Source organism: Ostrinia nubilalis, chromosome 6 (assembly GCF_963855985.1).
Source record: "Ostrinia nubilalis chromosome 6, ilOstNubi1.1, whole genome shotgun sequence".
Lineage (NCBI taxonomy): Eukaryota > Metazoa > Arthropoda > Insecta > Lepidoptera > Crambidae > Ostrinia > Ostrinia nubilalis.
The window spans coordinates 11330230-11349605 of record NC_087093.1 but is presented as its reverse complement, the minus strand read 5'-3'; the positions used below and the strand labels follow the sequence as shown (position 1 = coordinate 11349605).

At 34.7% G+C, this 19376-nt stretch overlaps 1 protein-coding gene across 1 annotated transcript in view; it reads left to right on the top strand.

The window, feature by feature from the left end:
* The window catches only part of LOC135072629 (hemicentin-1-like), a 214330-nt gene extending 195023 nt beyond the window's left edge, over positions 1-19307 (top strand). The window contains exons 2-11 of the mRNA XM_063966631.1: positions 8588-8706; positions 9091-9289; positions 10862-10993; positions 11558-11719; positions 11976-12033; positions 13608-13707; positions 14114-14272; positions 15458-15575; positions 15735-15824; positions 16315-19307. Of these exons, the coding sequence (XP_063822701.1) occupies positions 8588-8706; positions 9091-9289; positions 10862-10993; positions 11558-11719; positions 11976-12033; positions 13608-13707; positions 14114-14272; positions 15458-15575; positions 15735-15824; positions 16315-16502 (1325 nt within the window). The 3' untranslated portion in view covers positions 16503-19307. The remainder of the gene's footprint in view (positions 1-8587; positions 8707-9090; positions 9290-10861; positions 10994-11557; positions 11720-11975; positions 12034-13607; positions 13708-14113; positions 14273-15457; positions 15576-15734; positions 15825-16314) is intronic.
* The last annotated feature ends 69 nt before the right edge of the window (positions 19308-19376 follow it).

Here is a 19376-nt window from a genome sequence, read left to right as displayed (position 1 = left end):
TGTGGCCGACTGTACGAACTTGTGAGGAAATTAACTAACTAAACCTGTCACGTTGACAGCTGTGACAGCTTGTGCACTTGCTAATGGGAAATTCAACATTACGGTTTCCTTTTTCGGGGCCGAAACGACTTTTTGATTTACTACGCTGACACTCTTCAATTTCAGAATGACTAGACCTGTTGTATTTTTATGTCAAAAATTGACAGTTTGTAAAGGAAATTTGAGAGAAATTCTCGTTTGAAAAAATATTATACTAAAGAAATGTTATGATTGAGAATCTCAACAATCTACTCTCAACTAAGCATGAATTTAAGTCTAGAATTCATATTCATTTATTCATTAAAATCTAGACTAATTGCGAATAGACCTAAGCTTATAAATATTTATCATATCAGAATTGTTTTGAGCTTAATTTTAAGTTTGAGCCATCAATCGTTAACTACATTAGCTACTATTGAAATCAAAATTTAACCAGTAAGCTACGTGTTACGTTGAAATACCTCTCTAAAAACGCAAATTTTATTGAGCCGCTTCCGAGAAGCTGAAAACAACTAGATGCTGATAATAAATCATCTCGACAGGTATTACTCCGCACCTTGAGCGCTGGCGTAATTACGTCACTCACGCTGAGCACTCGAAACAAACACCCTGTATAATTTGCAAGCTGCGGGTATTGGGGAGCGGCGATGTATGCGCTTACAATATTAAGCTTCAGATAATGTTGATCCTGTGTTTACAAACATTGGCCTTAAGGTCCCTAAGAAAGAGAAGGCAGAAGTCTCACCGGTTCCTGATAAAGTGTCAGATAGTTATCTACCAAATAATAGGTACCATAAAAAGCTGTAGCTTATCTGACACAATGATCAATATTAAAAACAACTAAGATGCTGACAATAGATCATCTCGACATAATATTACTCTACACCTTGAGCGCTGGCGTAATTATACGTAACTCACGCTGAGCACTCGAAACAAACATCCTGTATAATTTGCAACCTGCGGATATTGGAAGCAACGTATGCACTAAACCACATCTCTCCCATAAACTTAAGAAGACTTGACTTAGGCCCAGTTTTTTGATTCATAGTTAAAATAACTAATTGTTAAATTTTGCTACTAATGGTTAAATATTAACAAAATGTAAACTAATAGTTACAAAATGTACTAAAAGTCAAGCTAACCATTATTCGAAAAACATTTTTTTCTGTTATTTAACCACTTGTCATTTGACATCTGTCAAATTTAACTATTGGTTATTTTAACTACGAATCAAAAAACTGGGCCTTAGAATATAAACTTTAACCGCTGCTGTGATCTGGTGGTAAGTATCTACCAGCTTCAGACTCAGAGGTTCCGGGTCCGGTTCCCAGTGAGGGCAAAATGTTCTGCTAGGTTTGGTTGACGGTAGGGCTTGTTCTAAGTCCGCTGGGCTATCTACCATAATCTTACTTAAGTCTGTCGGAATAATAACGATGTTAATAGCTATGTCGTATTCCGGCAGTTGGAGGTAAGATAGCCAGTTCACACACACACACACATCACAATAAGTTTCTATTATTTACAATGAAATCAATTTGCAAACTGGGAATGCAGAAAGCACTACAACTTCAAGCCATTATCATTATAATATCAAAGAAATTAATCAAATGCTTTAATTAAAGGCCCATAAATTCGAAAAAGGGAACAGTTTAGACGAAAATTATGGTACGTTTAATTTCATTTTGGAATTCAACAAATTTATTGAATTACGGTGCTAAGGGAAATCCTCTTATTTTGCCTGCTTATCCTATTACTGTTAAACCCCGTTCACTAAAACATTAATCTTAGGATTTATTACTGAATGTTGGGATTCTTAATTATTTAAAAGATGCTATTCTGTGATACAAAAGGTTAACCCTACTCCTAGCAGTTGTGTTGAGAGTTACTGTTTAGATAAATCAGCACAGAATTACAAACACGTTTACTTATTTACATAGATTCGTCCAAAATTAACTAGATTACGGACTTTGACTGGGGTTTTACATTTTGATAATAAATAAATATCATAAATGACCACAAAAATATTGTGATGACAAAAATATCTATAATTTCTTATTGTGATACACTTATCTTATCCCTGTCGCTTTTACGCTTAGTAACAACTTGTTTTCAGGCCTCCCTCCAAAATACCATCGTCACGGTAGAAAACTAATAGTTTACAGTTTATTTATATAAAGTGAGTTACAGATATATTCAGCTTAAAGTTATCAGCTAACTTTGCTCCAGCATCCTCTCGCGAGGACGCTATTCAGCGGATAGCACGTTCTACCCAAATACATTAGAATAATTATTCTAAAGTCCCGTATTTTAGTATTTCACTATTTCATGCACACGTTCATAAACTAGGGAATAGTCCCCGTGAATCCTTTCATGCGACCACTGGGGACGTCTATCGAGCAAAAATCAATTTTTGTGGCTTGAAAACTCGACTTAAAGTCCTTTGAGACGGAGTCACTTTCGAGTCTAAAACCTAACATTGCGATATGAATCCCCAGGCGGATTTTAAGTAGAAAATTAAATCAAGGAATTGCGACGACTTTTCCTAGACTTTTTGATTTAGTTTTAAACTTGAATAATTGTTCTCACAAGTTCCTTACATCTACTTAAAAAGGTCTAAGGAAACAGCCACCATTGTGGAGAATCAAGATTAATTAATTAGAACATCAAACCTATTATTGCCAAAGACCAAAGTAATAACTTTGCTTAGTAATTAAATTAAGCCATTCCAAAATAATTTCAATACAGCTAATTAATTAATGCCAGAGCGTAAACGCAGAAGTTTAAAATTGCTCACTCGAATATACCTCTACTTCAAAAGCAACAAGCTTGCTAATTATTTCAAAAGCATGGCGGAAAAAAGTTATTTTTCACGATATAAATGCAAATGCACGGAGAAAATGCGTCGCGGAGCTTGTGTTTTCCCCATTTCCCATTCCAATTGTTATGTTTCTATACGTAATGACATTAGTAAGATGCTGTCCTCTGTAAGTACATACATAATGTGGAAGAACACATTGTGTACCTACGTATAGAAACATAACAATTGGAATGGGAAAAGTAGGTAGGTATACATATTTTGTTGCAAACTCGGCTTTATTATGTGCAGCATACTTCGTGATCGAATTAGAAATGAGGAGATCCGCAAGAGAACCAAAGTGACCGACATAACCCGCAGAATTGCTAAAATCAAGTGGCAGTGGGCGGATCACAAAGCTCGCAGAGCTGCATAGCCGCTGGGGCAGAAATGTTCTGGAGTAGCGACCATGGGCCGGAAGGCATAGTACCTACTATGGGCAGGCCCCCCACTAGATAGACCGACGATCTGGTGAAGTTCGCGGGAAGTACCTGGATGCAGGCGACGCAGGACCAGTCGTTTTGGAAATCCTTGGGGGAGGCCTTCGTCGTCATTTGGCTGAAACGAACAAATACCACAAGTCGAGGGTCGTACGTACTTATAAAATATTCTAAATAACTATGTTTTGTAAAGTGTTATGTTTCATAGTCTGGACGTACCTTTATATGACGTCATGAAAACCAAACTGTTCATATTAAACGTCGAAATAAATTTATAAGCTCATTTTCGACTGATTGGCAATTAATCCCAAGCTAAAATAACGTAGATTGTGCTGCGAACAAAAACTAGATTAACAACAAAAAGGCATACAGTGAATGTTGTTTGATATTAATTTATTTCGGGAGTAAATTTTTGGATGCACAAGAGGATTACTCGTATTATTTTATTAACAATATTTATTTATTGGATTATCCTTTGACACAAAGAGAAATGAAAATTTTAAATTAAATAAACAATGTAATTCCGTAAGCTGAAAATTAATAATATAGTATAGTTTTTAAGTTTGTAAATTACCTGTACAAATTTAGTTTGTTATTGTTTAATAAAGTTATATTGTACAGCTTTAAGATGTACCTAGTTCAGTTAAAAAAAAAAAAAAAAATAGGTAGGTAGGTAGGTAATTTTCGGTTAAAAGTCAATAAGTATTCATTCCATAAGCTTGTAAACGAGTGTTTTATGCTTGAATTAATTTAAAAACTAAAGTTTTCAATCCTTTTTTATTTCCAGTGACTGTACAGAATCACACTCACGCATTTTATTATGTAAGCAGGAGATAAACCAAAGAATAATTTTAAGGGGAAAACACTTCGGCGATGTTTCGGAGGCTTATTGGCTGAAATAAACCTTGATACCCCCATTTCTTTAAAAGAACCACAGTCATTTGTTTCTCCCTGCCTACCGCGGAACGAGTTGGAACAACTGCCGTGCGTTTCCAACGTGTTTCGCATTCTTGCCCGGGTAATTTCGTGACTTTAAAAATACTTACACAAAAACCCCGCTTCTCGTTTCCCTTTGGCTTTACACGAAGTTAAAATAATAAGATTTTATTCGCTGAATCAAAGTTTTAATAGATGATATGAAAAGGTTTTGCGGCGGTTCGAAAAAACGTGTGGGTAGAAATATGTTTGAGTAATAAACTTCACTATTATTTTAGTTAGACATTTTCAAGCTAACTATCACGATTTTCTTACAACGTGATAGCTGTTTCATTTATTACACATTTTATAAAATTATTAAACATTAAGACCCATATTCTACTGAAATTATGTTATTGGATTATGAATTGCAACTACATACCTACTTCAAAACATATGCTTTTGAAGCGAGTGATTGCTCGTGGCTGAAAACTGAATAGTTTTTTAGCCCTAAATGTTGAATCAATAAATCTTCTAATGCCATTAAATTGTTGTCTAAAACAGCATGCAGCCTCAATTATGCACGTGGGGCATTCGCGAACATCTGCGAAGTTGCCGGGTAATGGACGGCGAGTTGCCGCCACTCGGCCGCGCAACTTTGACCGCCTCCGTCGCTTCCGACTACGTGCACCTAATTTGGACAATAAATGTTTCCTAGTAATGTTAAGTGCTGACTTGAGAGATTTTCTGTTCTTTATTTAGAGTGTCATTTGTTTTTTATGCAACAAAAGGCAAATGTTTGACCGCAATCAAGCCTGATGTTGACTGTAGATGCATTCTAGGGTCATGTCAGCTCAGTATTGTGACTATTCACTCTCTCCTTGAAAAAGGCCAGATTCATAGTGTTGGGGAAAGAATCAGCAGGCAGCGAATTCTCGTCTCTAGCTTTTCGCATTTATAGTGCGATCATCAAAAAAAGTATTGAGAGGTCAGTCTCTTATTTTTTGCAGTTTTTTCGTCTTACTCAGATCGCACAGGACCGGTCGTCGTGGAAATCCTTTATCCTGCAGTCTTACTCATAAAGTTAGCTATAGGTGTGAGGTCTAGTTTTGATCATTAGTCATCTATTTCTTACAATTCCTTGTTATAATTTCAAGAAGAATTGAGAGAACACTTTCGCGCCATGCCGGAGAGATGGCGCAACATCTGCAGAAGTTATCTGGCTAATGGACGGCGCATTAAGAGTCTCCGGCCGCGAACCAACTTTGACCGCTTCGAGCCGTTAATGTTTGCGTAAACATTTAACTTGGTGACAGCCGCCGTTTTAATATTCTTGCACTTAATCAGTGGCCTATTACCGTTTTTGTAGTAATAGGAGTCAACGTTAAATAGTTCCTGACACCCAGAGTAGCCAAAAAGTTCGCAACACGTCTTTGTTATAATTGGAATAAGCTTGTGTTGTCCATTTTTTGGCAACTTTGGGTGTATACTTAGTTAGGAGGGACGTCCGTGTATAGTATATTTTAATAGGTATTTTTAGCATTTTGTTCCTCCTACCTAACGAGGACATTTTTGACGTAACCCGTTCCCAGCATGATGGAGAGTAATGGAGACGCCAAAACAATTGCAAAAAAAGTGTCGCGTTTTTGAAGCTTTCAAATTGAAAACGGATTTGCGCAATTCTCTTACGAATTCCTAAAACGCATTTTTTAAAAGTCGTTCCGTGAACTCTGCAACGAGCGTCCGAGCTCACGCGTGTTTTGAATTCTACTAGTAAAATCAGGAACGAATATCATTGACAAAGGGAGCAAAAAGGCTGTCACAGAAATGCATTGAAGCTCACATAGCAAACCGTTTTCATTCCAACGCGTTTCACATTTTTTATAAAAAAAAATAACCGTTAGTAATTCATACGGGTCAAAGTTATGAGTTATTATGTTTCAGATTTCTGTTTTCTTACGTGAAAAGAAATAAAAATTGATTTGACGCAATTTTACGAAAAAATTGACAATCATTTCACTAATTCAAGACTTTGTTGCTTAAAATATGTCTCTTGGCTATTCTCTTAATATAAAAAAAAACTAAACTCAATACCGAAAGTCAAGCAATCAAAGGCAGAAATCTAAACATGATGATAGTATTTAACTGAGTTTTGAATACGGGCCTAAGATTGAGTTGCGGCCGCGTCCCGTCTGACAACTTTGGCCGCATCTCGTTCGTTAATTTCGTAAACATCGAAATTGGTGACAGTTAGCGCCTTAACCCCCGAATTTTGAGTTTTATTAATAGCCTTCTTCACGGATTTGAATGGTCATAATCTAAAGTTAATTTGTTTTGGAAAACTTTAGTCGGAATGACGCGAAAATGAGAAAAATGTATTTATGATAAAGCTATTTAAGGTACAGTGTTATCAAACTCGTCACATTTTCACGATCATAACTATTCGAACTATGGCTAACCTCAGTAATGTTTATACTGGGGACTAGTGGGGACTATAATGTTGATATGGGAACGGATAAACACACTTTAATAGATCCAAATGGATAGTAAATTCAGCCCAAAAACAACCATAGTTCTGTTCTGGGTAGGTACATTATGGTAATACCCCGGTGAGATTTAAACCCACAATTTAGTTGGCATTGTAACCCGGTACGCTCATAAACCACCAGGTCAGCAATCGAATTTATGTAAAGGGTGGTAGAGATATTTATGAATGAGAATGAACTTAATTCACAAATCCAAGCATTTTTTATGGCGACGTAAAGATGTTCAGAAAAGCATTAGGTTAGGCGAGACCGAGTTGTGACAATGTTGATTTTTTTTATCTTTAACTACTAGTGAGTTCGTAACAGTGAGCGTTTTTAGTTCTAGTCTCGAGGTCCCAATTATTCATACCAACGGACTATTGAGAGCTCGCTTTTAGTTATTAATAGGTTTCCAAAAATCTATAATATCAATATCACAACACTCCTCTGTTAAAATGTTACAATTACCTACCCCAGTCTCTTGATTCTCTAACTAAAGCTTAGAAAATCTAGATAAATCAAGTCCTTTAGACGCAAGGATCGTCTTACTTTTACTAAAGACGTAATCACCTGCCTTAAAAATCACCAGAGTTATTGTTGCTCGTTACTCATCCACGCAATAAGCGTCAAAATGATTTATTCCTTCCTTACTTATTGGAACGAGAAATGTTACAGCTTATGCTTAATGGTCGCGTTTGAGGATTCCTTGACTGCTATTTACGAGTTCACTTTGACCGTGTTGAGTTGAGTTAATTAGAAGGATTACACTTTTTGCCTTTGATCGATCGGGAAGGAGAAACATCTTTTGGAAATTAACTATAGAATTATTAATTCGATACCTGAAATATTTCATTCAACGATTTATCTTTCTTTAATAATAAGTTAGGTTCTTGTCAAAATAGTGCGAACTTGCCAAGAATATTTCGAAAAACTCTTGACATACAGTAAGAACTTTTTAAACATTTGTAACACCTCATGAAAACTAACATCTTGCAAGAATATTTCATGCTTGAAAAAGTTTTTCACATTTTCGTCATACTTTAATGATAATACAATTTAGTATGTTGTATTTAGATAACTACTAGTAACTTTAATATCTGATACAAATTGTACATTACATCCCTTCTAAGCTGGTATAATTTTTTTGGGTGCCAAACATCAAACTCTAGTCAAATGTTGATGCAAAATTGGATAACTTTCTTAACAATCAACAGTAGAACTTAGAACAGTAAAAAAATTAACTGCATAATATCTTTTATTTCTCCTGTTTTTTATTATTGTGACACATATTAAACTGTCTCGAAAGGATAACTTTCGGAACATCTTAGTAGATAAATTCCGAAACTTTTCAGTATTGCTGCAAGTCTACGATACGACTTAAAAACTGCTGCACGAATAAAAGTTTTTTAATTTTATCAAGAGCAAACGAATTTCAACTGCCATATTTTTGGTTATGGTAGGAGACTAGTTTTAAAAAACTCATAAGATTTTTAATACCGAATATTATGCCATGACTTAACACTGAAAGTACATGAGGTGTAGGTACACTGTACAGTGAATCCTGTGTCCGTATCCTTAAAAACTAAATTCATTTAAATGAAGTGCATTATCCAAATTAAAAGTTTGTCTTTTATAGAAGCCGTTCAATATAACCCTCAAGATTACGGAGGCAAGCTATTTTTCTCTCATTAGTGTCTCGTTTCCCAGAGCGATCCGTTCCCAAGCCTCATGTAAATGTAGACCGCTTGAGTCTAGACTAAAGGTTGAAGTTTTAATTGGGCTTATAATAAAAGAAGCTTTTCTTTTGTTTACAGCGGCGTTCGCAGACGAGGTTGAAGATTCGCAGCCGCTCCTGTATGTACTGGCCAGGCCCTCGGTGTTCAATGTGGGCGATAGGAGAGCTATCTTCTGCAAAGGAATAAATATTGAGGATGTAAGTGATTCAGTTAAATAAAATGATAATGCGAAAATTATATCTAGTTACGTAACATTTATTAAACATAACCGCTGTTTTTGTATGGATTTTGATAGAATTTTGTTATTTTTTGATAGTTTTATTTACAAGTAATAAAGCAAGGTCTAACACTTTTAAGATGTTGAAGTTTTTCTAAACGACCCTTTTTATTTGCTGTCCAGTCACTATAACAATCACATGTTTTAATTCATTGAAGCAATTTTTTATTGTGAATATTCGTTTTTAAATTTTAAAGCTGAACAATAATTATATTATTGAGCTGATCTGCGAATTCTTTGTGATTTTTTTATAAAAGATAATTAAGGTGAATTTGTTTTGCATACTTTTGTTTGCTCTTTCCAGGAGATAAACTGGTACTCTCCCTCCGGGGAGGTAGTCAAGGAGCGAAACAATCTGAGCTCCAGGACATACGTGGAGCGGAAGGTGGAGGGAAAAGAAGTCAAGGTGCCGCTGATCTTCCACGAGCTGAAGATATCTGACAGCGGCAAGTGGACGTGCAAAGCGGGAAACTACAATGAGACCGTTGAATTCATTGTTGGATGTAAGTACGAGTATTCCCATTACAAGTAGGGGAGGATGGGGGAATTGCGGACGCGGGGTAAATACGGACTAGCAAGTACCTACTCAATCCCTCCCCCCCGCGGCAGCCCGGTGCTGTCATCTGTTTCTTTCTGTCATTTTAGTGCCACGCAAAAACTTACGACAGCCGGCTGCGTACAGTTTGAAAGGTAGGTAAAATTTAAAAAAAATGTGTATTTTGATCTAATTTTTAGTGTTTTTTAATTTAAGGGACTGGTCTGAATACTAAGTGATGGTAAAAAGTTATATTATCTATTGATAGCTTTGTCAATGAAGTTTGAATCGCCAATGTTTCTTTTTATGGAATGTTTTCATAACCTACAAAGGACATTGGGAACTTTAATATGAGAAAATGCCCCACGGCGGACAAAGATGAAACGTATTTTATTTCAAAGCTTTATACTTGTAGGTATATTCACTTAAAGCGCTATGTTGTGAGATATGGGAATTCTGAGATATGACGAGTCTAAGTTGAAAATATATTTGTCTAACATGATTTGATATTTTTACATGTTATGTTGTTTGGCATTGCAGAGTAACCAATAAAAGTAAATAAAATAATATAAATAAATAAAAAATATAAATAAATAAAAAATATAAATAAAATAATATAAATAAATAAAATATTATAAATACTTAAATTAATATTAGACAACATCTCATATATTACTCCAACCCAAAATAAGTAGCTAAGGCATTTGTGTTATGGAAATCGGGAACGACGAACCACAACACACCCAAACCAGAGACAATGTGAAAAGATCGTTTTCTATATTGTCCCGGCCGGGAATCGAACCCGGGACCTCAGGATTGGCCCGGCACACCTTGAAAACCGGTAAATTGTTGATTGATCTCGTTTAATAAGTATAACTGTTTTTGTAGATGTTTAACTAAAGATTAATAATTAATAAAGAAAATCTGATTATTACTAATAGTACGAATGTTGTGCGTTATTTCCCTTCAGCGTCCGCAATTCCCCCACTCTCCCCTACGAGTAGGTCCCATTTTTAAGTTTTTCGCTTAATGCTATGCGTCCTAGTGACATGCTCAAGGGCTACGGGCGGGGACTTTTGATAATTAAGTTCACCTCCTGGCTAGTCTAATTATGTCACGAAGTCAAAAATTGTGTTCCACGCATTTTCCTCTATAACTCTTTATTGACTGGTCTATTAAATCATTTCAACATTATGAAACATTTAGAAATAATTTATGATCCCTCAAAGATGCTTTATACTGCTTAACAATATTTAAAACGGTAATTTTTTGTCTAGTTCATATTAAGACCACAAAATATTTAAAGAAACTGCCCTAGCGACGCTCATTTTGAATGGCAAACCATTCAAAATTAGTCGGAGCGGTTTCTTTGAATACTTATCAGGCAATAACGAAATAAATGGTCCCATGTTCTTGGAAATGGCTCTTTAAGTGATCATTTCGCTTACGTAGTAATCATTACAATTTTAATTTCGAATCTTCTTTTGTGCTTTTTGGATTTCGACTGTGATTAATATTAATTTTGTATTACTTTTTCTAGCCAAAGTGAAAATTGTAAATAGGACCGAGAATAAGATCGGCGAAGAAGGGAAATCCATAAAAATGGACTGCGAAGCTAAGGGACACCCTATGCCAGTGGTGCAGTGGTACAGGAATCAAAATCCCATTAATGGTAATTAGTTTTCTTCTTTGTCCTAGCCATTTGCCATTATTTGGGATCGGTTCTCCTCGTTCTGCGGCGCCAGGGCAGTCTATCATGGATTGTCGAAACATTTCTTTGCAAGCTCAGGGTTCTTGGCACCGAGAACCACCGTAGTTTTATATTAAATACAATAATTACGTCAAAAAATAAATAATTTTGTGCTAAGCACTAAGCATATCCTCGACGCGTAGCGTACCACCAGACTTGTAAGTATTCGTCATATACACTTGGTGTAAAGCCTGCTTGCAATTTATACAAAAAATTACATTGTTTTCCATGCACACCAAACGTGCAATGTACACGGTGTGGATAGCACTTATTCTTTCACATGACAGCGTAACCGTTGTTTGAAATTAAATTAAAAAAAATCTGAGATTTCCATGTAAACACAGCTAAGTACTTAACTACAGCTTCCAAGTATGGAGACATAATGTACCTTTATTCATACATGTTAATCGTTTGTGAATATAGCCACAATGCGTATCCTAATATTAATATCAATTCAAATGTTCCATTTTTATTTTGTTTTTACAGCTGACAGTAAAAACAACAAGTACATCATCAGGAAGAAGGGTGACTTGTACACGATGGAGATAAAGGATCTCTCGTACGAAGACATCGGCGACTACGTGTGCAAAGTGACACAGAAAGCTCTCTCACACTACATAGACAAAACCATCACCTTGTCTGTTAAACGTAAGTTAAATTGGAACATTTTTACCCGACTACGCCAGGATGAGTATTATGTTTTTCAAGAGTAGTTTCAGTAATATCATAAAATATTGATTTTTACAAAATTATTATTCTATTAGTTCTATGACCACTATCACAGACAATGTAATATGTACTAGGTTCTATTTCAAATTCTTTAAAATGTAGTGATAAATTCACCTTTTCATTTAAGACTAAACTGTATTTGGTGTTTCTTAGTTTTATTTCTTTTTTTTTTCAGATGGTCCAATTCTCCGTACCTACGAGACAGTTGAAACGTATGCCATTTTAAATGAAACGTAAGTTTCACTCGTAATGTATTTTGCAAATGAATCCGGTCTTACTTTTTAATTAATTAAAGATACATTTGCATGCTACGTAGCTCGGTTTGTATGCAGAGACTAATCCTAATAATGTTATACGCTGTGGTCTAGCGAGTAGAATTAAGGTAATAGCACACTTATTAACCCGAAAAGGGATCAACACCCTATCGTTTTTCGCCGTGAGTCGAGGCTTTTACTTTACGGTGCGGATAAGACGTGTGCGTTGCAGTACGGAGTTATTCATAGTTTAAAGCGCAAACTTGTTAACCTAAATAACTAAAAGCAGTACGATTCCATGCTTCAGATGGTATTTTCCAATGATCCAAGTGAGCACGTCAAAAACGTATTTGAATTTCAATGTTATTTTCAATTTTTTTTTCATTACTGTCATATACAGTGTGAGTAACGTTAAAGTGTACATATGAAAATATGTGAAACTAGACCTATTTTTATCGACAAAAAAGAGGTCAAAAAATTTTTGATTTTTTATAGAATTTTATTTCTTCCAATTACTTCTCGTTAAGAAAACGTAATAACTTTTAAACCAAGCGGTATATCCTGATAAAATAAAAACAGTAATAATGCTAAATAACAGGCGATACTAAAAAAATACATAAAATACCCAGAAAATGCAAAAAATAATTAAAAATGATACTTTTTGAAAAAAATCTGCTTAAAAAACGTATTTTTTTGGTTATTTGATAAATTTCTCAAAAAAATGCCCCTATAATAGGTAATTTTTATTACTTTGTATTATTCTCTATCGTATTATCTTTGTAAAACCAAAAATCGCATGTCTCTATCCCTATCACAACATTTGCTATGATCGTTTGAACAAAGGCCTGCCACAACATTATTCTCCGCTACAGGTAGAGATAATTTTAATTTTAACTAAAATGCTTATTTTACTTCGAAATCTTTTGTTTTTATTTGAAATCTAACTTGTCTTTATCAAAATTACAAATCTAGAGCCATTTTCAGTTTCGTTGTTAACGAAGCGTTGAATGGCGCGCCCGGAGAGGCTTAGTTCAAACGATCATTGCAAACGTTGTGATAGGGATAGAGACATGCGATTTTCGGTTTTACAAAAGTAATACGATAAAGAATAATAAAAAGTAATAAAAACCACCTGTTATAGGGGCATTTTTTGGAGAAATTTATCAATTAACCAAAAAAACACGAATTTAAAAGCAGATTTTTTTCAAAAAGTATCATTTTTTATTATTTGTTGGCCTTTTTTGTGTATTTTATGTATTTTTTTTGTATCTCCTGTTATTTAGCATTATAACTGTTTTTATTTTATCAGGATATACCGCTTAGTTTAAAAGTTATTACGTTTTCTTTACAATAAGTAATTGGAAGAAAAAACATTTTATAAAAAATTAAAAAAAAATCTCAAAAATTTTTTTGACCTCTTTTTTGTCGATAAAAGTAGGTCTAGTTTCATCTATTTTCATATGTACACTTTAACGTGACTCACACTGTATAACATCAGAATTAAGGTTTTAAGAGCTTCCTTTCAACGATACTTAAATATTGGTTGTTTTCAGCAAGAACATAACCTGCAGTGCATTCGCCTTCCCTCCTCCCGAATACGAGTGGATTCGCACAAGGGACAACTTTGATTCCCCCATTCCTGAAGATGATATTGTAAGTTCTTGATAATATTAACAGTCATGTTTTTAATGAGGAAGTATATTCTTGTGTCTTCACGCCCTAACAGCATTTTGATTAATTTAGGCATGGAAAATTATGGGATACAATACATTTTGTCGCAAATATTCATAAAGGTTCTGAATGGAGATGAAATTGGTAATTAAATGTTATACTCGTACTTGAGATTTTTTAACGGGGAATCAATAATTTTTTGCCTTCTGCTTTTGGAAAAGCATTAATTAAACGTTGTTTTGTTCAGATCAAATTCTTCATTATGTTAAACAAATAGTAAGATAGCTCCATATTTTTTTAAGCTGATAGACATGTCACATTTTCCGATAGAAGTTGACAAAGATTTTTTAAATATTTGTTGATGTGCTAAAGACTGTCATCCTTCCAGGTATTCACTGACAAAGATGGCACGTACTCGGTGCTTAGTCTTCGAGTGCGCAGCGAGGAAGATCTCGGCCAGTACAAGTGTAAGGTCAGCAACAACAAGGGCAGCAAGACAGTCGTATTCGACGTGTCGCTCGGAAACAAGCCTCCTCCACCAGATTCGGTAAGTATTAACGAAACTATGTTCCATTGTTTGAGATATATCAATTTTTACTTATCGCACAAATATACATTCTAAAGAGGTCTCATTGCACAAGAAGAAATAGGTACGAGTATTAAGGATTAAGCACACTTATCCACCCAGAAATGGATCGTAACCGTATCAACTCGAGGGGGTCAGTATTCTTTGTATGAAACTCCGTACTGTAATCTGCACCGTAATGTAAACTTCTCGCCTTAGTTGACAGCGCGATGTTGATCCCTTTCCGAGTTGATAAATGTGCGATGACCTTAACAATATAAAATACATATTTTATGTTCTATTGTTTGAATTACGAATAAATAAGTGTGTTCAGACATGTTCAGGCGATAATACCCCAGCGGTATCAGTGTAGGACTGCCGATTCAGTAGTAAAACTTTCCGCTTAAATATTGCGGTAAACTAACTCCTTACCCTACCTGGAAATTAGGAGGTTAACACGACTATTGTTTGGTGCAATACAATTTACTAACATTAACATCTTGGCCCTATTAACCTACTGTCCATACATATCCATTATCCACTGTTGGACATAGACCCCCAAATTCTAATTGGATTTGCAGTTTGAATTTCGAATCCAATCCACGCCACTGAGCTCGATTCTTAGCTATTCCTTTCCAACTCAGAGGAGCTCAAAGGAAGCTATAGCGTATAGGAAATACTCCATGCTTTAAATTACTCGTATCTGAATGTGTTAAAATTACTCATAAAAAGATGTTTGTACGACCTCGAGTGAAAAATAAGTCATTAATTTTATTTCTATCGAATTCCCAAGTCTAAAAATCAAAATCGAATTCCTTAGCAGGGTACAGATTTTGAATTTTATCGAAGCTAGCTCGTTATTTGTAAAGTGTCTGCCTTGGATTTCTGACAGGTGTTGTTAGGAGCTCCTGAACCTTAAGGCATATAGATACGAGTATTACGGTTCGTTCGTTTCAGCCAAATGACGTCCACTACTGGACAAAGGCCTCTCCCAAGGTTTTCCATAATGAATGGTCCTGCGCTGCCCGCATCCAGGTTCTTCCCGCGACCTTTACCAGATCGTCAGTCCATCTAGTAGAAGGCCTGCCCACGCTACGTCCTCCAGCCCGTGGTCGCCACTTTTTTGGTAAAATACCGATTTTAACAATATTTTATATTGTTCACCAGGTCACTCTGCTGAGTGCCAATGGAAGTGCTTTGGTCTTCAACGTGAGCTGCTCACAGTGCAACTTTCAGAAGGAGGAAGAAGGTGTTTCGCCTCCTCCCTCTAACCTTACGGTTATTGGTAAGTATTATTTCTAGGGTTATTTATGGTAGCTTAGTACATATTTAAAGCACAGCTCTGTTTAAAATGAAGTTTTCTACACTTTTTAAAGCTATTATTTGGCAATAAAATTATACATTTTTTACACTTATATTAATTTTGTATTTTGTTACGTTTCAGCCTTCGAATTCCAGCTGACTCCCGCGGTAGAGGACTATCTACCTGACTGGGACGCAGCGTTTGAAATCTTCACGTTAGATATTACAGATGGTACAGTACAATACATTGCAGTAATTTAATTCAATAATAATATTTTATTGTTTTTATTTGAGGAAGCTAATAGGCTTGAGTCATTTGACGTAAATAAGACTCAACGCCTATATTTTCGATCCTTAATTCCTCTCTGGTGATTTAATTATCCTTTAGTTTAACCTTTAATCACTCCCTTTAAACAGTGTGTCGTTTGATTGAGAGAAGTTTGGAGACGTAGTGAAAAGGACAAAACAAAGCCATATTAAATATTTCTACGATGAACAGTACTTAATACTATCTTGTAAAGAACAATTTCAAACAAAGTTCTAGCTAATGATACAAATATAAATAAATAAATATTATGACGTGACAGAGCTAATAAATCTGAAGGAGATCTGAGGTCTCGCTGATTGTTACACTACATTACAAAAACTTCCTCCCGTGCCGCTCCCATGCCTCAGACACTGACTGAGTTAAACGCTAAACCTATTTTTTTTTGCATTCACAGATAGGTCATACGTCGTCGGCCCCCTGCCCAACTCGACCACGTTCCACGCCCGTGTGAGGTCCCTGAACATCGCCGGCTACTCCGACTGGACTGATATCTCTCCAAGCCCCAGCACCACCGCACACGCCATCCGACTGCTTTCTTCAGCCGCACTTCTTGTGTTCACAGTCGTCGCTCTATGGTTCTAAGCTGTTAAGGATCGCCAGGTCTAACCAAAGCTTTTTTGTGCTGTAACAACTCCAGCTGTGCCAGTAAACCGAACTGGCCCCTCGCTCACGGCTAATTTTTGTAGTTATTCGGCGTTAGTCGCATTTGCAACGCGTTACAGAAGTGGCATGATTTTAAGTTGAAAAAATGTCTGCCACAGTGGGAAATAAGGGCACGCGTCACATGGATCCATAACTTTTCGCTTGTCAGACACCTGATCTGTCCTGTTGAAGTGATTTCTAAAAGCACCTGAAGAGACAGGCAATTAATTAACGTGATAAAACATGTGTAACAAAAAAAATCATTAGGGATTTTAATCGCCGCGACAGTCAACTGGCATTCAGCTTAGCACTTTGTTTTACACACCTTGTTTACATAGTGTGGCCTAGCCTAATCTCGGAGTTTTAAGAGCCATATTGGAGATTCCATATTGGAGAATTGATATCGCCAAATCATCAATCAATCAATCAATGTGTGCTTTAATGACGATGGATGAGTTTGATAAATTTTCTCTACATTTGAATATATTAAAATTGGTGAATGTTCGTTCATGTATTTAAGACCATTGTGCTTTAACTCCGAGACAACACGAGGTGTTTGAAAATATTTATCTGGCGTACTTGGCGATTCTAATAAGTTTAGACGATGGCGTGGGGTTTTCATAATCCAAATTCGGTTTATTTTTGTCGAATTATTATAAAATTTAACTTTCACTATTTGATTTGACTGTGAAAATATCAAAGTTTGTAATTTTGACGAGGCTATTAACATTAATTTACTTTTAAGTTTGTAAATATTTATATTTAGGTTTTGTATCTCCATACTTCCAACTCCCCATGACATTCCAAACTAAGTTTAGATAGGAAATATTTGAAATAATTGTCTATTAGTGCAGTTTCAATTAAATAAGTTCATTGTCATACCCATATGTATAACAATGGCCTGAACTTGATATATGTATAAATATAAACATTGTTAAAGTATAATAATATGTGATAGTAAGTAAGACTCTTTATTTTACTGACGATACTTAGAAATATACGGTTCTATATGAATGATTTGAAGCACTTTAGTTCTAGCTGTACTGTTATTACGTTTAATTATAATACATAATATACTTGCGAGTTATATAGATGACTATACTTAACTTTAACTATTGTAATAACTATTGGAAATGTCTGAGTGTTCTAAATATAGATTGCGTCCAAATTTCCTACATGCATGTTTACAATTTATCGTTGAAATACAATCGTAAATGTTACCACTTTTATATATTTTGCTGAATTCCTAAACGTTGTTGATATAGCATTTTTATCGATGTAAATATTGTCTTTTGTGTTTAAAATTTTCTAAGTTTAGAGTTTAAGGTCACTTGCGTAATGAAAAGTGTGGTATGTTTTTGTTTAGTATATTGTACACACACATCTTCAGTGAGAAAACAATATTGTTTCGTGATTTTCTACTTAAGAGTCTCCTGTAAACTTAACTCAACTGTTACCCTAAATTTAAGAAATTAGGGTGTCACTTATCTAACAAATAATTTTCTAAAATAGATTTCTATCTCAAAGGAACAAAAGACAACATCCACAAAGACAGTTGATCGTAGAATTTGATAAAATGTACCCCATCAGAAACGAAATAAAATGGAGCTGCATTTTCTAGACTAGAATTATAATTACAGGCGATTCTTAATTTTAAAAGCGAATTTTAGAAACCCAAATATAATTCAAATGTAATTTAATGCATCTAAAATACCTGAAGATGTAAAACATCTTGATTTATGTTTAGAGTAAATTATTTTAGTGCTATGATTGTAGAATTAACATTGTTTAAGTATTATAAAACGAAACTATTATAATTAAACTGAGACAATATTCGTGCAGGTACTACTTTATACCGACTATCCCAACTTCTTATTAGTGCCTTTGATCTGATTTATTAATTTACCTTTTGTAAAAGTTTTGATCAGCTATTTAAAATTCAAATCACACTATCGTTGCGAATAAAGATTACCTACTTATATCAATTTTGGTATTGACGACCAAAAAATTAAAAAGTTCAGAATAGTTTTTAAGTAAACGGTCAGAATTTTTGGTTCGGTCATAAAACACCTTAGCTTTACTTACGTATGATTCTGCAAAAAAAAAAATATTTGTTAATTAATTATTTTAACAACAATTTTCAATTGAATTTTAGTTTTACAAATAAAACTTTTTAAATGTAGACTGATCACTAAAACTTTCTTTATTTCATTTCAATTACAATTATTAAAATTATATAAATTGTTACAAAATTCTTCAGCCTTAAACTTAACGATTTTATCATTTAAATCTATTAGCTTTTAAAGCTTTATATCTACCACTAATGATTCATAAGAATTTTTATAACTGTTTTGCAAAAATAATTTTAAAATTTACGATGTACAGTTTAAGTGTACACTGTACAGTCGCCAGCATGTCGACCTACCACAACGAGCTCTATATCGTTAACGTTAAGGTTCAAAATTAATTGAGGAAAGATAATTGGTGGTAAGTTGATGTGCTGGGGACGGTATCACGATGTTTTGACCTGTTATACCTATTATTAATTTTTGGGAATTTTAGCTAGTTGATGTGATGATTATTTTATAAGATGTTTATAAAAGTTCCGACACGTTAGTGGTCGCCATGGTTTTGACAAAAGCATTTGTACATAATAATTTACGTTCGCTACTTTTAAAATGTACACATACATATTGTTAATTTACTTACACCGATGTTTTTGCCTTCAATAAAATGATTTATAACTTCCGTGTTTCCCTACTACATTTAAACAGAACTTTGAGATGTTTAAAGAAATTTAAAAGAAAGCAAACG